At 42.4% G+C, this 19173-nt stretch overlaps 1 protein-coding gene across 2 annotated transcripts in view; it reads right to left on the reverse strand.

Moving 5' to 3' along the window:
* Positions 1-1363: 1363 nt before the first annotated feature.
* Positions 1364-19173, reverse strand: part of tspan18b (tetraspanin 18b) — a 32268-nt gene continuing 14458 nt past the window's right edge. For both annotated transcript variants that reach the window (XM_067590124.1, XM_067590122.1), the window contains exons 2-9: positions 14007-14085; positions 5676-5771; positions 4370-4564; positions 4000-4074; positions 3792-3890; positions 3373-3549; positions 2572-2655; positions 1364-2222 (exon numbers count right to left, since the gene is read on the reverse strand). In XM_067590124.1, coding sequence (XP_067446225.1) covers positions 2175-2222; positions 2572-2655; positions 3373-3549; positions 3792-3890; positions 4000-4074; positions 4370-4564; positions 5676-5771; positions 14007-14009 — 777 coding nt within the window. In that variant the 5' untranslated portion in view covers positions 14010-14085 and the 3' untranslated portion in view covers positions 1364-2174. The remainder of the gene's footprint in view (positions 2223-2571; positions 2656-3372; positions 3550-3791; positions 3891-3999; positions 4075-4369; positions 4565-5675; positions 5772-14006; positions 14086-19173) is intronic.

The raw sequence follows: 19173 nt of genomic DNA on the forward strand, positions 1-19173 counted from the left end.
GCTGGAGCTCTTTCTCCCCATAGTCACAGTCTGTATTTTGTGAAAGCATACTCAATTAAGGCAAATATAGGGCATATTATCTACTTTGTAAAGTGTTTCTACATTCTATTATATTCTGCAACACCTACACAGGTGTTTTCAGCTATTTTGAAAGCTTAGATCTGAAGGTTGAAGTCTGGCAGAGCTAATCAAAATGATAACGAACTGCCCCACACTGGTGCAACAAAACAGTAGGACTCTCTCATAGCAGGAATTTTGACTTGTCAAAGCAGGAAATGGACATGAGTTACTATTATACATATACAACATTAACAATGGCTCTGTTCTATTCAAGTGTCCCAGTAAGCATTGACAGTGAGCCAATATACACAATACCAGGGCCCTGAAACCAAAGTAGCTAAATGGAATATAGGCATCATTACTTTTAACATTTACACCTGTGCTTTTCCTACTGTTACGTGTCAAAATATCTTCCTTGAAAAAGGCCTATCATTAGTATGGGAAGTATCCATATTTAATCATGGAAAATAAGTGAAAACACCTGTGTGAGTCTGCCATTGGTGTATAGGAGCTCTAATATCCCTTTGTTATTATAATTTCCACATAAGCTGTTATAGATGATTGTCTATTTTCATGTCATTTTGCAATACTACTGTTCACATGAATTGCACAAATAGTGTTATTTATATTTTACTTTTATCAGTGTTTTTCTAATGATGTAATTGTAATGTTTAATATTCCTTATTTGCTTCACTTTTTGCTGTATTCTATTGCCATTTGCTGCTGCAGTGGCTCCATCTCCACAGGCATCATTGAATCCAAACCTTATTTATTCTTTTTGCATGTTCACACTTTTCATGGAGTTTCTTCCAGGAATAAAAAAATCAATACACTAATGCATGTGAGGTGAAATCAATGTCACAATCACAATGACACCAAGAGCATTTTATTATGCTTTGATGCAACAGCAAATGAGACAATCCTTTATGTTTCAATATGTTCAAATGCCAAAAAGGTGTAGCAAAGACAAATGATTTATTAAAAGAGGCCAATCATCCAGCTAACAAGGCTGCAGCAGAAAATGTATTACTGTCATTTCTGACAAATATCTTGAGATTGCGTTCTAAGTAAAACATGTATTTTATGATGGAGCCTGATGGAAAAAATCAACTATCAACTTCTCAGTACATTAAGCAAGGCTTTCTTATGAAACTGTAACTGTAAATATTTAATGAAAATGTTGATGTTCTTAGTTAACCAGGCTGGATAGACGTATTGGTAGAACTTTACAAACAAAAGTTAATTCTTTTTTTATAAAAATTACATTAAATGATGCAACCAGTTGAAGAAAAACACAAGGACAGTCATTTAGAATGCCATTTATGTCATTGACTTTTCAAGAATCTAATACAAATGCATACACATACATTTCACCACCTAAAACCACATATGACTCACTACTGCAATAAACATCACCATACAAATAGAAAAAAGGATCAGAGGTTGGCTTTCAAGCTTGGGAGGGGTCATGAAGAGCCACGAATGAGCTCACATGCTCACAAACTAGTTCATACACATTCAAAAAGAGCATCCAGTATGTACACACACACACACACACACACACACACACACACACACACACACAGAGCTTATATAATACAGCATTAAAGAAGAGTGGCTGTAAAAAGGCATGTGGAAGGAGGGAGTGTGTTACAGTATACAGTATGAAAGGGTAACAGCCAAAGTGTACATAAAACACATTTTTTACAGTTAAGCCAACTTTACTTAATATAAATATTCTTCATCCAAAAGTCAGTGCAGTGCCTTCTGCTCAGGCATCACCTGGTCCTCATGCCCGGTCCACTTTACACCCAGTCTGTGCTAGACCTGGTCCACAAATTAGTGTTTCCACCTTACACACAAATCTTTTTTACATCAGTTTTGTTTCTGATCTCCCACTTTTTCTATGGTTTGTGTGTATGTATGTGTGTTTGTTGTTTTTTTTTGCCACCCAGTACCTCAAAAGTCCAGCTGTGAAGTACAAGCGTTTGAGAGTTAGTTTTTCTACCAATTAGCCAATAGAAAAAGAGATCAACAAATTTACATCAAGTGTTCATTTTGTTCTTTTCTCCTGAATTCCCTTTTTTTTTGTAAAGTTCACAGATGGAGCAGCTCTACTGGATCCCCCTGAAGAGACACATTGCAAAGACCATAGCAAAGAGCTGAGGAAAGGAAAAAGAAAGACATTTTTAAAACATAGAAATATTCATGATGATTTCATCAACATAATTATAACATAGTAACAAACATAGTTAAACAGTTGCAACATACCACTCAAGTGTTACAAATACCGACAGTTTTACAGGGCAGTGTTTCTGTAATACCAAGTCTCACCACTAGATGGAGATCTTGCCATACAAAGATCTTGCCTGACTTTCACATTTCACTACACAAATATCTGCAGCTTGATGCATAATTGCACATTTCTAGAACGAACATTCACATCACTTGAGTAGCAAATAAAATGCTGCATATTTGAGGATTTGACTAAAATGAAAAATGTCATCATACCTCGATGGTCAGCACCACAATGGCCAGCGCTCCAGCCACATAGATGTACAGTTCAAAGTAATCAACTACTGCAGAGTAGCAGCCCTGTGGACACACAAAGATGTAACACTCAGCAGAGAATCAATAGGCTATAAATGTGCAGAATTACAGAGACAATTAAAGTAACATCACAGCTTTAATCGAGTGAGGCTTTCAACAAAGGCCTGGCTGAATGAGCGGGAGGCAGGGCTTCCTGCCTCACTGCCTTTTAATGAGGGCTCTTTGTGTGAATGAACAGGGAGAGACACATTGTGGGCATCTCGCATTGTTCTAGAGGCATGAAAAACAACAGGTGGAGAGAACAGTAAAAACCACATTCCTATCAGCTTTCACTGTAATTACATTTCACTCCAAGGCTTTCTTTACACACACATGTGCATGTGTGTGTAACTGTGAAGCACATCATTTTCATAAACTCAAATACTTATAATCATCTGTTTTTGCACACAGGTATGCTCCACACAAGCTCAAAATTACCGCTGAACATTACGCACACATGCACACACAAGCTCTGATACATACATACTATAAATGTATACACCTTCACCTCAGTGGTGTCTCCACGCTATACTACTAGAGTAAGATGGCCTCCCATGACACCAAAAACATGGAAAAGCACTAATCAGCCATGGAGGAGTCAGCTAGTCCCTGGATGTCACCCCTCAACTGTCTTCTGCTCTAATTAAGCCTGGAGGTGGTTTGGAAGGAGGGAGAAAGTGGGAGAGTGAGGGAGAAGTTGACACAGTACATGTCAGAAGTTACCTTGTTATTGCGGAACATCATACTGCCCGATAAGCACTGCTCCTGGCTGATATCGGCCAACTCCCCGGTCTGACTGGCACGCTGGCAGCAGGCTTCTGGCACCATATGATTTTGATTGATCATCCTGAACAGGCTGTCCTTAAAATCCTCTGGGCTGTTCACCCCACAGCAGTCAAACTGCAGGGAGGAGAGGAGAGAGTAGGAGAAGAAGTCCTTATTGCTAAGTGCTTATTTGTGCACTGGCCTGTGGTCCACTGTGTGCGTGCACCAATCCAGCATGAATATTGACCCAAATGTCTAAGATTTTATCCATAAAATATAGCTCCCTGATGCCAGGCTGAAACCTTCCTGCTTCTACAGACAGTTGGTGGATGCAAGGAGTTGGTAAAAGCTCTTTGCCATGTGTGCTGTGGCCTTACTGTAGTCATGATGGCATTCCATGTGGAGGTGAACACATCAGTGTTGTTGTAGCCTTGATAATGTCTCTTCAGCTCCTTGGTGAAGTACTCTCTGGTCAGCTAAAATGAGAGCCAGCAAGAGCATAGGTGAGTGTTACCACAGGGATAATATCTGTTTGTTCACTGCATACTGGTGATCAAAGATGGAGTAAATACTGTAGCGACTTACATGCTCCCGGAATATGAAGGCGAGGATGGCAGCAGCCAGCTCTGCTAAGAAGATGAGGAGGATGAGCATGAAGAACTGCAATAAGACAAAAGGAAAAAAGCAAAGTGTGAGACGGAGTTGGACAAGGTGAACGAGTGTCAGAAAAAGTGCACATCAGTCACTAAAAATCACATTTTGGCTGTGTCTGCTTCACTCAGCATTAACTATGCATGAAGCCGGAGGCTCAAAGCAAATAGGAGGGCATTTTGCTCTTTTGGCTGTCTGTTTCAAGCATGAGTGTCCAAAAAACTGACAGTCAGAATAATCAACATACATGCACACAAACAAGATCAGTAACAGAACTACATTTATAATTTGTCAGACGACTTACGAAGAGGAGCAGACACTTGTTTTCGCGGATGGCTCCACAGCATCCCAGGAAGCCCAGAAGGAAGAGCATGCCTCCCATGCCCAGGATGATGTAGACACCAGTGAATAGCAGGGGGTTGGCTGCTACAATTTCCCTGAACCCTGTGGGGTCCACCAGTACCCATACTCCCACTCCTAGGAGGAAAGAACCCCCCAACTGACGGAAAAGGAAAGAGGACACTTGTTAAACAAAACAGAATCTGCCTGCATTTGAAAAATTAATGGGAACTCAGAGGATAGCGCAGTGTCCTTGGTGGCATACGAAACATTCAACAAGATGTCATATAATGGAAAATAAATTTGTGCTTTTTTTCCAGGACAACATGCTGGTAATGCAAATCTCTGAGAGGTTGGGGTTAAAGTTGAGGGAGAGATTAAAAGGCTGCATATCTACAGAGCCATAATGCCTTAGTGGGGGTGGGTGGGTGGAGATATCTACCCTGCTTCAACTAACCCCCCAACCTGCCAAAGAAATGCACCGCACTGCAGCCTCCATCCTCTCCCATCCTCCCTTTCACTAAAACCCTATCTGTAGCCACCGTGTGGTGACTCATGTGATTAAGAAAAGAAGGTATTGAGGTAGGGGGGAAGAGATCTGAGCCTTATACACTTCAACTACAATCCCCTTCTTCCTGTCACAAGGAGAGACCTGGGCTGGTGCAAATGAACGCCACATCAGCTCAGAGGTAGAGGTTGTGGTATGGGATAGTAGCCATTTCAAAAGCTCATTGGGTTTGAGAAATGCTGTTGTGTTACATGAGTGTGAGACAGCCGTAGAAAAACACAAAAAGATGGCAGTAAAAAAACAGTTGTTATTGAGTGATGCTAAAAGCCAAGTTCATTGTTTGCTCTGCTGGTTGCATTATTACCCCATCCTTGAACAACCACGTCTGAGTAGAGTCTCTAAATGGTTTGGTTGCGCTTAATAAAGCAGGAAAAGAGGCAAACCTTCTTACTCTGACCCCTCCCCCCCCGTTACAGGCTCAGACTAACAGGATTACCCTTGATTGTCTGATCAAGACTGATAAACTCAGGTGCCAGTCACAAACTCCACATGGCACTGTGTGCCTCAGATGTGTGTCAGCACACTAAAATCTAATCAAAAGAGAATTTGATAGAATCAAGATTGCCTCCGTCTAATGAAATGCAAATGTGGCTCCATTAGTCAGTCGGGCAGGGGGCAGCCCATCTTAAATCATTAGACTGACACTAACTTCAGAGCTAGCCAGATTAAGTGACTTTGAGATAGAGAGATGAAAAATACTTACAAAGATGAGGAAATTGAAGACAAACATGAGGTACTTGATGCAGCTGAGACAGTCACCCTCCATGGTCGTCCCCCGTGCTGAAGCCTCTCCCTGCCCCTGAGAGTAAACAACATAAAACACACAACATAAAACGTGCCACTTAATTAATCCTGCCAAGTGCTCACAGTATTCCCACTCTCCTGCACTCTGGATGGGCATTCAAATGAAACTGCCAAGAAAATAATACTCTGCAAAAACCTGCTCATATATTTAATGAGTTCTGCCAGTCAAACATACAATACACACACAGGCCTGTCAGCTCATTTGGTCCAATTTCAGCAGAAAATCCTTATATTATCCCCTCAAGCAGCCACTACAGTTTACTACCAGCTACAGTTTCTCAGAAATCCTTAAGTAACTACAAGTTTGGGCTACACAATGTCAACCCGACCTGACAGAACGCATCTCTCCACACACTGTGACAACTTATGTAATTTTAAAATGTGCTTTCACAGTCAGATGGCCTGATTTCCTATCAGCACTTCCTATCTTTGGACAGATGGGGTCCCTGGGTTCAGTGTGACTAAAGGCGCTGTCTATCTCAGAGTCTAAGAACATTTTAAGGATATGAGTCCTGACTGGGGGCTCCATGCACGTTAACCGACAACGTATGGCCTTTACTATGGAGCTACTTCTTCTTCTTAATGTAATGAGAGGCAGGAGCCCTGTGCTGCCATCAGCCAACCCTCTATCTGACACAAACACACTTTCCCTGATGAGGGCCTGTCCTGGAAGCACTCCAGGTTAATGAAGAATGCCTCTCTTGCATTAGGAGACAACATGGGTGTCTCAGCATCCATGACCCCACACACCTATATATATATATATATATCTGATGCACCACAGAGCCTTCACTGAAGCATTTGTTTAACCTACAAGCTGCAAACAAACAAGAATTTCTCCTCAGGGAGAACAGGAATTGTCTAAGGAATCATCTCTATATATTCTGCAAACACTGAAATGGAACCAATCTGTGGGGCAGCTATAATTGCAGTCTCAGTGAAAGAAGAAAATTAATTATTTGGCAGAAATGAACCGGCACTCTTTGCTTTGTAGTTGTGATTATTAATTTGCTCTCCCATAGTGATAGCCAGGATTGAGGCTGGGTAACAAGCGGATTAAAAAACAATTTCTCTGAGGATTTGTAAATAGGTTTTACGCAACTAGGCAACAACACACTGCCACCTCTAAATTGAAAAAAAAAAAAAGTTAAATGCCTTCCTTTCAATTCTTTTGTCTGTACTTTGCAGCACGTCCATCAGATGTAATCTCATAATCTTCAGGCAGTCTTTCCACTGCCTGATGTGCTGTCAGACAACTCCTCTGGGTGATCTCTGCTTCTCCGAGGCAGCGGTGAAGTTTGGGTTACGATCGACACCAGCTTTGACTCCTGTCTGTCTTTGAAGGGGCTCTGCTGTCGCTCAAATGTGATTCAGCTTGACCCTTTTGACTCCTACCTTGCACACAATCAACTCAGAAAAACATGTTTTCAAGTGAAATAAACCATAATCTCAACAAGCCACTATCCTAAATAAGCACTGGTTGCTGCAATTATTTCCCACAGAAGAGAATTGTGGCAATTGTGTGAATTAGTAAGCTGTAACCCATATCTTTTTCCGTTTTTCTCCATATCTGTTTTACTTTTATTGTGTTGTGCTTGCAATGGTTTGTTTTTCACTCTGCTCCTAATTTAAATGTGCTGTGAGCTCCAGTGAAAGATTTTTTTGTCTCACTGTAGGCCTGTGTAACTTGCTGTAACAATAAAATTGAACAATGCTAAAGATATGAAGGCAGCCTTTGTCTGTTGTAGGAGCGAGTGAACACAGAATGAGAACATTTCCTCCCCTCACCAGCCTGAGGGCTTATTATTTTTTCCTCTTCTCTTTTTCCTCTCCAGAACCAGGGAAATTGATTTAGAGCTATGGTTAAACACCTCCTCTAAATCATAATGATATGCTTAGGTATTGATCACCCTCCAAGTGGAGCTCTGAGAGCAACCAGCAGCCTCATTGCCTGAGATAGGTTTTAATTAACCCCTCCCTTTCCTAAGCCCCCTGAAAGGCCTAATGAGGGCACAGGAGGTCTTAATTGAGATTTACATACATTAGAGTCTCACACAAAAAGCATCAGAAAGGGCCCTCTTCCATCCCTCCTGCTCTCCACTGTCAGCCCTGGGCCCCTGTGAAGAGTGCAAACTGTATTTATTGGAGCAGGGGATGAAGAGGCGGAACGCGTGGGGGGAGGAAGGGGGTTGGCTGGAAAAACTCTCAGGGCTCAGCTCACATCTCATTCTCCAAACAAAATGTCTGATTTCTCTTCCAGCTTCACCCTTTTGCTCTGTGCTCCCATCTCAGGGTCAAACCAACTGTCAGATCTGGAGCCAATTTTCTTTTGTGCATTAAAATGCATTGGTTGCTTAAGAATGAAGTGGGCTATATGGGACTAGCTGGGGTCCAAATAACAAGCCTATGGTGCACACCAGCATAGTACACAGTAAATCAAACTGCCACAGAAACCCAGGAGAAAGTGCAGAGTAAACAAACTGGCCTTTCCCATGACTCCCATGAGATCGCAGGTCCTCATCGATCACAGCCAAGCTGTAGAGATCAGACCACTAAGTCTCTGAATATTCTGCATGTAGACAAGGGAAACGTGGTTCACACCCCAGGAGCTGAGGCCTTACAGCAGCACTGACAAATTACTACCAGATTAAAGGCAGATCCTCATCAAGTGTGTTGCTTTGCAAAGCTAGCAATGTGTCAAGATGTAGAGCTGTGTGGCATTGTGTTTGTAAACACAAGCAAAAAAAAACACCCATTATAAACAAACATGACACACAGCAGTATGGAATACTTCACTGCTATCATTGCAGACAATGTGTTTGTTCGCAGGAAATACTGTATGTATGTCCTCAATCTGACAATCTAAGTGGCAGTCTTTGCCCCTGAGGTATCCAGTAAATGCCAACTCTGTCTACAGTACGTCTGTAGCGTCTCCGATTACTGACATCATGAAATGCCACATGGAACTAAGATCCCATTGTTTACTTTTGGTGAAGACTGATCCACAGCCAGCCTGGGCTGTGGAGCTCAGCATGGTTGAGTTTGATAGAGGATAAATGAGAACTGATCCTAAATCAACTTCACAGTACCGACAGAAGCCAGAGCTCTGTAATGAGGGCAAACCCATCTGACCTACATTCTTCTTGGTATGAGGATAAAGAATTTTGAAACATTGCTACAGGCCTTCCTTCATGCTTAACTCAGAAAACCAGAGGTCTAGCTGGCTGGCATCTACACAATCAACCATGATGGTCATGTCAACTCACTGTAATTAAAAGATAAGGAAGACATAGACCCACATTGAGAGTGCTCCATATATAAATAGCACACCCTTGGGTGGTTCTCCTTGAAGTTGACACTTTCGGCACGATTAATGAAGTGAGTCCATATTCCCCTGCTCCACTAACCACCACCCTGGACAAATGGATCAGCACGACAAGGACACTGTGTCTGCTCCTCGACTAACTGTCGCCATCCTCCAACCCCCAGATAACCAGCCAGTTCACTTCATCTTGAGCATGAGCCTGCATAACAAATAATCATTAATACTGAAACCCTGTTGAGATTATGAGGGTTAAAGCTTGACCTCCTTAAATGTCATTGACCCTTTAAATGATCACCTGTAATTGAACCCCTGGGACGACGCAAATCGTCCTCTGGCTCCCAGATGCAGCTGGAGCAGGTGTGTTTTTCCAGCTACTGTATGCCACTCTAAACCTCTCTCTGGAGTGAGTTAATAACCTCTGACAATGACACTAAGGGACCACACGCATGCCGCATCACCCTTTATCTCAATTAAAAACCAATTTTCATATTTCTCCATGACTTCCTAAATCAGCCGCAGCAAGTAAACACCCCAAAATCCGAATAAAGACAGGCTCCTCTGGCAGTGAGCAGGGCTCCCCTGAGGCGCACGATGTCCCTTAATGAACCTCCAATTAGGAGAGAATGAGCCCTGGGCTGTGCTGTCACACTGAGGAGCTTTGAAGTGTACTGAATGCTAAGCAGCTATAGCACTGTATGCTCCTTTAGAGGGCATAGAGCTTGCAGACAACAGGGAGCAACGACAGAGAGAAAGTGTACAAAAGTAACTCAAAGGCAACCCAGCACACAGTGTGTGTGGGTGTAGCTCACACAGAGAGCAGAGTATACAAACTGAGCTGGGTTAGGAAGTTCGGGAAACTGGCAAACTCGTAGCAAAGGTCCTAATGCTGATTGGAGGCTCAGGTGGAGACATACAAATACTCTACCCTCAGGCAAGCTTAGCATAATGAGTTTTTCACAGTACACATATAGCACTGGTGAACATTATCTGCTTCTGCACATTATGGGCATTGCTAGTTCACCACAAAAAGCAGACAGTCTGATGAATTCGCCCTGCCTCAAAAAGCCATTTATCATTTCAGTCCATTGTTCCAATACGTGCTGAGAATCTAAACCAGTTCTTATCTAAACCTGTGAGTGGCGCTCTCCTGACCCATTCAGTTTGGAAATGAGATTGTGTGAATCCCCGAGGGCAGAAGTCCTCTCACCAGGCAGCTGACACACTGCTGAACAACAGGCTGATTAACTAGAGAAGACTCCCAGAATGAACAAATGCACAGTCAGAAACAGACTGACCATGTGTTGTCAACAGCACTGCGGGCCACATTCTTTACATCCCAACTGGGCGAACATCCAGCTGTTAGTTCAGTGCTAACAGTTGCTCATACTCCTACAGTGAAATCGATTCTACAGCTCCTTAGATAAGAAAGATTGTATGGGGGAAGGGCATTAATAGATTCTTGTCTCACTCGAGAAGAGGACATGTGATTGAGATGAGCAGATTTTGGCTTCTATTGAACACTAGTGTATGTGTGATCACAATTAAGCAGAGATTCTCACTTAATTGTGTCAGCACCTCTATCTGGCTGAGTGTGGATACAAACTGGCTGTGTGGTGCTGGATCAATACCAGGCCCAGGCACATGGTCAATGATGCATTGATCCCCTGGAGCTCCAGCTCTTGTCCACTGGTTGTCTGGCATTGAAGGCATGTGGTAGCAGCACACAATGAACACATAAACACTTCTGCACCGCTGCCTGTTAGGACTCAGTTCGGGCTTTTCCCACAGGGTGCTTTGGAGGATGACACATTGCCGTCGGGGCTTTCCACAAAAATGACTTATAACTCAATTCAAAAGTAAATGCTCAATTATTACTGTGACGACAACAGGGGAAATTATTTCTCTGCGCTTCTACGTCTGCTTTCTTGCCATATTCTTTCTTTATTTTTTCAGCAAGTTCCTGCGATGTTGGCCAAAATATTCTTGTTATATCATAGTCAGGGGGAGTGGAATCAATATAAACGGTTACAGTCAGCTCCTCTCTTGACAGAAGTTTGAAAAATCCAATCAACTCACCTCTCAACTCTACTTTGACCAGTGTTTGACCCTCAAGCAAGAGACAATTAAAATGTTGGTGATGTTCTCTCTGCACATATATGTACTGTTCAAGTCGAGGTTGGTCTCCATATAAAGGGGAGTCTACACCACAGATGGCCTCGGCAGAAGTAAACAATGGGAGATTTAAGGAAAGACAACTCTTCCTGCCTCAGGGGACTAAACACAAAAGTACACTTTTGGGAGTGTAAACATGCACAGGAACATGAAATACACACTGACTCTAACAAAGAAGTGCTCATATGTCATCATGTCCTGATGTAGAGCAGAAATAGCTACTGTATATGCACTGCAATGAATTTTCTGTGGGCTCAAATACACAATTTTTTGAAATCTGTTTGGTTTGTTTTTAGCACATGTTGGAATCTTTCCAGCCTTCCAATAAGTGCGCTTGTCTCCACGGCAACCCGGATATGGGGTGAGAGTGGCCTTTGTCTGGAGAGCAGTGTTTGGCATCTCCACTTAGCACTAGTTCCTGTTAGAAAACAAAGGGGAGCAGGGCCGAGCACTTTACAACAAGGGGACAGCTTGGCCAGCCATTTGTCTAATGAGCGATCACTCACACCCTGTTGCAAGGCCATATGGTAGTTTGAATACAGCTAGCTCCCCAGTGTAGAAGGTCTAAAAGCTGTTATATCACTTTTGAGTCTGTGCAGCACACACGCATGTCTGAACCTTCACACACAAACACACACACACACACAGCTAAAGTTCAACGAGAGATGAGCAAAACAGCAAAAAGAACAGAGTAACCTAATTTGTGTTACAGGCTGGGGTTTCGAGCGCAATGCAGAGATCAAAACAAAGCCTTGAGGATAAAGCATGTAAATGTTTGTGTTTTTGTGGGTGCCTCAGATGAAAGAGATACCAACATATATATATGAGGCCCCATTGCAACTAACACATTCATAGAAATAAACTAAAAAGTGTGTTAATGCCTTTGCATGAACACTGTAGAAGAATTCATGTTTCTTTAATCAAGCTCTACCAGGGGCTGCAACGGAAGCACTGTATACTGTATGTGGTTATTAATGTGACTCTGTGACTGTCACACTCTGTGATTCAGTAGTGCTTAATTTCAGTTAATTACAACTTGGATTTTATTTTTGTAGACTCGGCCATCATTTATACCAATTATGATAACACTGTTTCATTGTAAATTAAGTAATTGCTGAGATCTGGGAACACAGTGATTTTGCTACACTGTAACTTACTCGACCAGACAATCAGACATGTTGTGAACAAGCCAACCGTTAAGACAGATTATCTTCAGGACGGCGGCACTCAGACCGACATGACCCTGTGTGAAAAAACGCAGCCCTTTCATTCATTTCAGGGGTGACAGTGCGTTGACGAAGCAAGGGTGCCAACGTAGAAGGCTCGGCAAAACAACGTGAGTTGGTGGTACAGCAAAAAAGTTGAACCGAGCTCCAGTTTTACTGCAACGCAACACATCATCCAGCAAGGTGGTACGTTGGCCAATCACATACATGCAAGCGCACATTCCTGACAGATTAGACTACTTTGTTATGTGAATGCTGTATTTCGGCTGTTTACCTCGCCATCGACATGATAAAAGATAGAACAGTTGCTGCCGTGATAACTTTCCAGAGTACTAAAATCATGCCTGTAAGTTTTGGCATCTGATGAGCCTTTAAATGCATGTTGTAGCTCCAACTTGACTTCCTGGATTGTATTTCATTGTCTCACTAGTACCCTAAACAACACGCCCCCACCAAAGTAGCCCCTTGCATTGTTTTAACGCAGGGAAGATTTCAGTCTGAACGCAGCCTAAACCACTTTCTTTGTCGGTAAAACTAAAAGTAAGAACCCCAAATCCTTCATTGCAGAGGAAAACTGTGCACACAACTACAGTAAGTAAGGTCTTAGTTGAACCGGGAAATCAGTCTGTAATGGATGTTTACACCTGGCAGTGTGGATAATAACTTGCTGTTCCTTGCCTTTGCCATTTTCCTTCAAATAAGTTGTTAACCTATGTTTGTTAACTCTCTAATCAGTAATGTTGCAGCGTTCCTAGGTCTTAGTAATTCATTACAGTAGGTGAGTAAAATCTTATTATTACCAATAGAAATGATGGCCAAAACTCAGAAGATAAGACCCAAATCCTAACAAACCAGAATGATCCTTTAAGCCAGTACTTGAAAAACTGAAAAAGGCTCAAGAGTCTGGTTATAATCTTACATGTCACTTGAACATGTAGCACACCCGTTTGTTTGTGTGGTTGGTTGCTTTTATGGTTATATGCTATGACTGATTACAGCTGATGTGTCTGGGTCTAAACTCCCCTTTAACCTCTCAATCTATACACGTCTGCTGCTCAGCCGTGCTTGGAATACTAATGTTACAAATGCCAATGCAAATCTGAGGCTAACAAAGACCAGTGCTGGCCTGCTGTGATGGTGAGGGACAAAAGCACTTGTCTGCCTGTTCTCAGGAGCAGCTTCACACACTGACTCTCGCCAGCACCGCGCCTCCTGTTGATGGTAACAATGGCTTTTCGCCTGTGCTGTCAGCATCTTACTGAAAGGACTCTGTCAACAAGCTCTTTCTACTGTTTCTCTCACTGATTTAACATGTGTATGCTGGAGTGGGATCACTGCTGGATTTGGTGAAAATCACTCATGGCAACACCCCCACATTACAGATGCTTTAGAAGAGATAAGGGCAGAAATATGTTTCATTTATGGAACATGTGAAACATTTAATAAAAGTTGTGTTTTTATTTTTAAGGCAATGTGTGCTTCATTTATAGATAAAATGCTACCATACCATGTGTATCTGCTTGTGTCTTTGTTCAGGTGAAGTTGATGACTTCTCTTGGTTTTCGCTCCTCTCCTGTTTTCATGGGCTGTTGGACAGAAGCACAAAGAAAGAAGCAGAGGTCAACACTGAGCTAATGAGATGAATAAACAGTGAGACTCCAGCAAGGTGACAGAAAAGTGGCACATTTTTCCCAGTGTGTGTAATTCATTTAAGCAGAATAAGTCTGGGAGCTTGAAAAAACACAGAAAATAAAATTCTAGGACACTTAAAATGACCGAGTTTGCATTTATTATGTATGAAGCACTCGCTCCCGGCAGTGAACTAATCCAAGACTGCAACAGTGTTTTATCTGTGTGAATATTTCACTTCTCAGCTAGAAGGCAAAATTAACAGGGACAGAGTAAGAAATGTACTGCCTTTAATAGTAGCAGCCCAGGTCTGTGTTCTGGGAAGGTAAAATTTTAATATCTGCCTTCAGGTATTAGAATCTGTGTACCTTCTCACTTGCTTAATTACCCTTTATTAGAAGATCCAACACACTACAGTCTCCTCACACAGCTTCTGATGTGACCTTGATGAGCATCTGAACTCATGCATTATTCACTGAAAGCAGAATACCTTTCTTACCACACGTTGCTGACTTTAACTGTCAATGTACGATTCGTCTCCAACCAAGTGTGTCTAATGAGCATAAATGCTTTAAACTTTTCCCTGTTTCTAAACTGCTTTGCCACAAGTGTCTCCCAGCTGAAAATAACGATATAGCTATGAGAGCCAATTAAACTGCTGGTATTCCAGCCTCAACATGCAAAAATAGTCAGCAGCACAGTTTTGACTGACAATACTTTGGAGCTGGTTTCAAAGCACTGGCACTGACAACTACAGCATCAAATATGGCGAGAGCTGCCTACGGATGCATGAACAGCATGCAGCTCTTGCCACATTAGATGCTGAAATACAGGCAGGGTATTCTCATCCTGACAGGGGCTGGGGATGGAGAATATCCCAGGAGTATTCTGGCTGATAGAGCCAGCCACATCATCCCGCCGACACACCATATTGCCAGCCGACATCAGATTCACCAGGACGCAGAACCCAACCGACAGTGGCAGCAACACACCATCCCCCATACAGAATACAGGAGCTCTGATTGCATCTAGGAAAGGCAATCAGAGCCTGAGTGAGGAAACGGACAAATCTGAGAAGTGGGGAGATGCACTGGAATGATACACTCCCTTATCACTTGAATTCAGACATTACAAAGAATATGCTCAGGGAATCAATAACATCTCCACAGTGGCTACACACTCATGGGGAGCCAAAGGATGTAGCGCTTGTTTAAAAGACTCATTTATAAAATATTTATCATACGGCTAAGCTAACATACAACCCAAGCAATACAACATAGTAATCCCTTTCCATTTACTTTCAAGTCTCTTACAACAGCAGCAGGTAGGTGCATAATACATTATCATGTCTGTAATTTAGCTCTGAGCAAAAGAGTGGTCAAATTATATCCTGAATGCCTGTTGCAGAGGTAGTCTCTCCTGAACCCCTGTTTAGAGAGCTATTAGCTGGTGGAGAGCAACAGTGGTGAGGGTCTGCATTATTTTTTGGTTTCCATGGAAACCTTTTCACGGGAAAGTGGAGCACCAATAGGATTGCAGAGCCTCATTGAATCGGTTATGGGGGTGAGATGAGAGATCAGCGCAGACGGCTGAGAAAGCACAACAATAGAACGAACCCTCGAGGGAGACTAGAAAGGCCAGGCCACTGAGGGTCCGACAAAGCGGGGAGAGACTCAACACTAGAGAAAAGGTTTCATCTACATCCGCTCAATAGCTTTCCTTTTAAATAAATCTCTCTCGCCAACTAGTCATTGACATTTAAGCTCACGAGCACTGCGAGCAATTTAAACATCAAGGCAGCGACTAATTGATTAGCCTCTGCTGGTATTTCAAGCTCTGACAATATTATTGCATCACCAACATCTATCTTGTGTGTGAGACAGTAGCACGTTATAAATTAGGACATACAGTATGTAGCTATCCCTTGTAGTCACAATAGATAGCAGATGAAACTGTAGTAGTCATGAAGGAATAACAGGAATTAAGGGGACAGTATGCTTCAAACAAAGTGCTTGTTGTTGTCAAGCAGCATCTGAAACCCCTATCTGCCACACCTGTGTGAGCCTGCAGGGGTTGCATTCAACAATTTCCCAAAACAACAATCTGACAAGCATGTCCACAGTCTTAAGAGAGTGTCTTAAAGTGGTAAATGTTAATGTGACATCCCCATTTATAAGATTCTTGCCCCTCTTGCTTTTCAACCTGCCTCCAAGTGTGGCTCTTCACAACAGCTATTAATACTTTTGCTTACAGACACAGTCGTACAACACATTGCACAAAGTAGTTTATTTCTACTAAGGATAGAGATGGAGGGTCTAAGGATCGGTGTTAGGCAGTAAACACTTTACAGTAAGTATGTATTTGAAATTCAGTTATTACATTTTAGTTACTAATCCCAGTAACACTCCATTACTTTTACACTTAGGGGTTGGCGTTCTTGCTGTCTTACTGGTATTAAAGGAGGGGGTTGACATCAGTAGGTCTCTGCATTCAGCCGACAGACTGTTCTGGAGGAGGACAAACACGACTCGAAATAATTCCAAAGTTGTCTTATATAAATATTGTGAATTCTTAGCCGGCTTGCTAATAGTTTTGGTTCAGAGTGTGTGAATCGTGCAGCTGAGGTCAGGACTGGAGTGCTGTGTGCAGTCACCAGGGCTATGCTAGCACTAGCTGTTGGATGGTCAATAAATCCTTCTAAATTGTATCCTCACTGCTTTTTAAACCACAAATGTCTCATTTTCTATTTCTACATGTGTGAAATACAAAAGATGTAACATTTGGCTGTAGAGGATTTTGAGTTGTTTAAAGGCAACTTTGACAGAGTAACAAAAGTAAAGTAACAAGTAATATAACATGTTGCTTTTGCTGCTGAGTAATGAGTAAAGTAATGTAATTACTTTTACAAGGAGTAATGTGTAATCCGTATTTATAATTGATTATATTAATATAAATTAAAGTAACTTGAGTAAAATTTGTGATTTGTGTGATATTGGGTTGTAAAAATTGACTTGACTTTGAACATACTTCAGCCTTTACTGTGTTTGCGCTATTGTCTGGGGACATGTCATTTGTGCTTTCTTTTCACCTCCATAAGACACCTCATCCTGTCAGTCAGGCTGGCAACCTTGATAATACTGTTAGAGGTCAAAGAACAGCAAGGACTTCGGCCAGCAACTCTTCCTCTGGAGACAGGAAGTGGATAGTAAAACGAGGGAGGAAGTGACAATTCTTCCATCTACACCTCACAGCTGGGCTTGAACTCAGTTTCTCACCAATGTTGACAAGACTGAACCTCAGAGCTTTAGAAACGACTCCAAACGTGGAAATAATGACCTATGGGGAAACCTTCATAAACACACTAAATGAAAGGAAAAATCTACAGCTGTGGATGTCAGCTCTCTGCAGACATCTCCAGCCAACTTCTGACAGAGTCCATATACATCATGCTCTAATATTATAGATATGAAAAAAGAGGGCAATTGCCAGCAGCCATATATCTCCTGAACGTCCGCTCTAATGAGGGCAGTGCTGAGACAGAATTATCGCTGTACCCCATCTGGATTTATTGATCTAATGGTGTAAGTCAACCACCAAAGATAAAGATAAACCACCACGATGGAGAAACAATCCGCGCTCTGATCAGAGGGCATCACACAACTAATCACTCACTCTCCTCTATCTCTGGACACAGCTAACCCACTGTTTTCTTTGTTCTTCCTTTTACATTAGCTGCTCTGGGGGTTACACGACGGGCAAGTGTATTCTGTCATTTGGAGTACACAATTATTTCAGCTAAAAGATGCAAACTGAACTCATTAAGCAGTCTTCTGTTTTCTCAGTGTTAATCGTTTTGGACTAAATGGAAACCTGATAAGAATGCAGCCCCTGAAAATGTGTTCGGTGGGTACTGGTTTGATGCTGATGAAAGCTGACACTGTGTCCACCTCTTTGGTAAGTCAGAGGCAAACATTAGCCAGGCCTCTTCTCTTTGTAGCAGGTTCTTGAAGGCAGCAGCCCGTATCTTTCACCTCTAAAAAGATGGCCTCATCAAAGACCGGTGAGTGTCTTACACAGACCCTTTCAAACATCTGTAACCTGCTATAATTACACAACAGCAACTTCTCCCTGGTGACACCATGATGAAGAACAGCAACCAAACTAACCAACTACTTGTTGTTATTTTCTTTAACCCATACCTGTCTTACTTAACTAACTGCCTCATATACCACCACCAAACTTTCACCCAAGGCTAGGCCCCCTGTCTCTGAGGAGCCAGGGGCCTGGGGGGCATCACAACATCGCTTTGAAGTTGGGCGATTAAAGAGGAAAGACCTGTCGAATTGGGATGATGGGGCTAAGGTTGGAGGAGGGGGAGGATCAGTACGAGGGACAGGAAAGGCTGTGAATACTGAGAGCTCGGGCCCGTGGGACACAATTAAGAGCAAGGATTTTTTAGTGAGGGTTACAAAAACACAGCAAGGATACCAGCAGTGCAGCCTTCCAAGCCAAGGTAAGAGTTCATTACTACAAACACAGAGGGGGCTGGGGCTGTTAAATTCTCACCAGTTTGTTCACCGATCCCCCCCCCCCCCACAGCCCTGCGAGCTGACGAACGGCCGTATGATAACCATTTCCATCGCCGTTAAATCCTAAAGCCCAGTAAAGCTTGAGAATCACGCAGCTCACAGCTCACAGCTCACAGAGAGGAACGGAGATAAAGAGCCAGGCTGCCTGCACAAAGAGGAAGTTTGCATAGAGTCTTCCCTCAGGATGTTTTCCCCAGCTAAAACATGACTTATGCATAGAAGACAACACACCAGATTTGTAGTCCTTTAAAAATAGTGAAATATTTTTTATGAAAACAAAAATACTGAAGCATTGAATTGTTCCTCAACCTACACATGTTGCTCAGCCTAATCCTATTTACTGTAAACAGAGGTACAGTTTACCACAGTATGGCAGTATGATAACACTTGCAGCATAATAAGTGATTGCAACACCTGAAACAAGTATCCAGTGAGAATCCATGGTATTTTGTACTA

This window comes from Thunnus thynnus, chromosome 5 (assembly GCF_963924715.1).
Source record: "Thunnus thynnus chromosome 5, fThuThy2.1, whole genome shotgun sequence".
NCBI classification, from domain to species: Eukaryota; Metazoa; Chordata; class Actinopteri; order Scombriformes; family Scombridae; genus Thunnus; species Thunnus thynnus.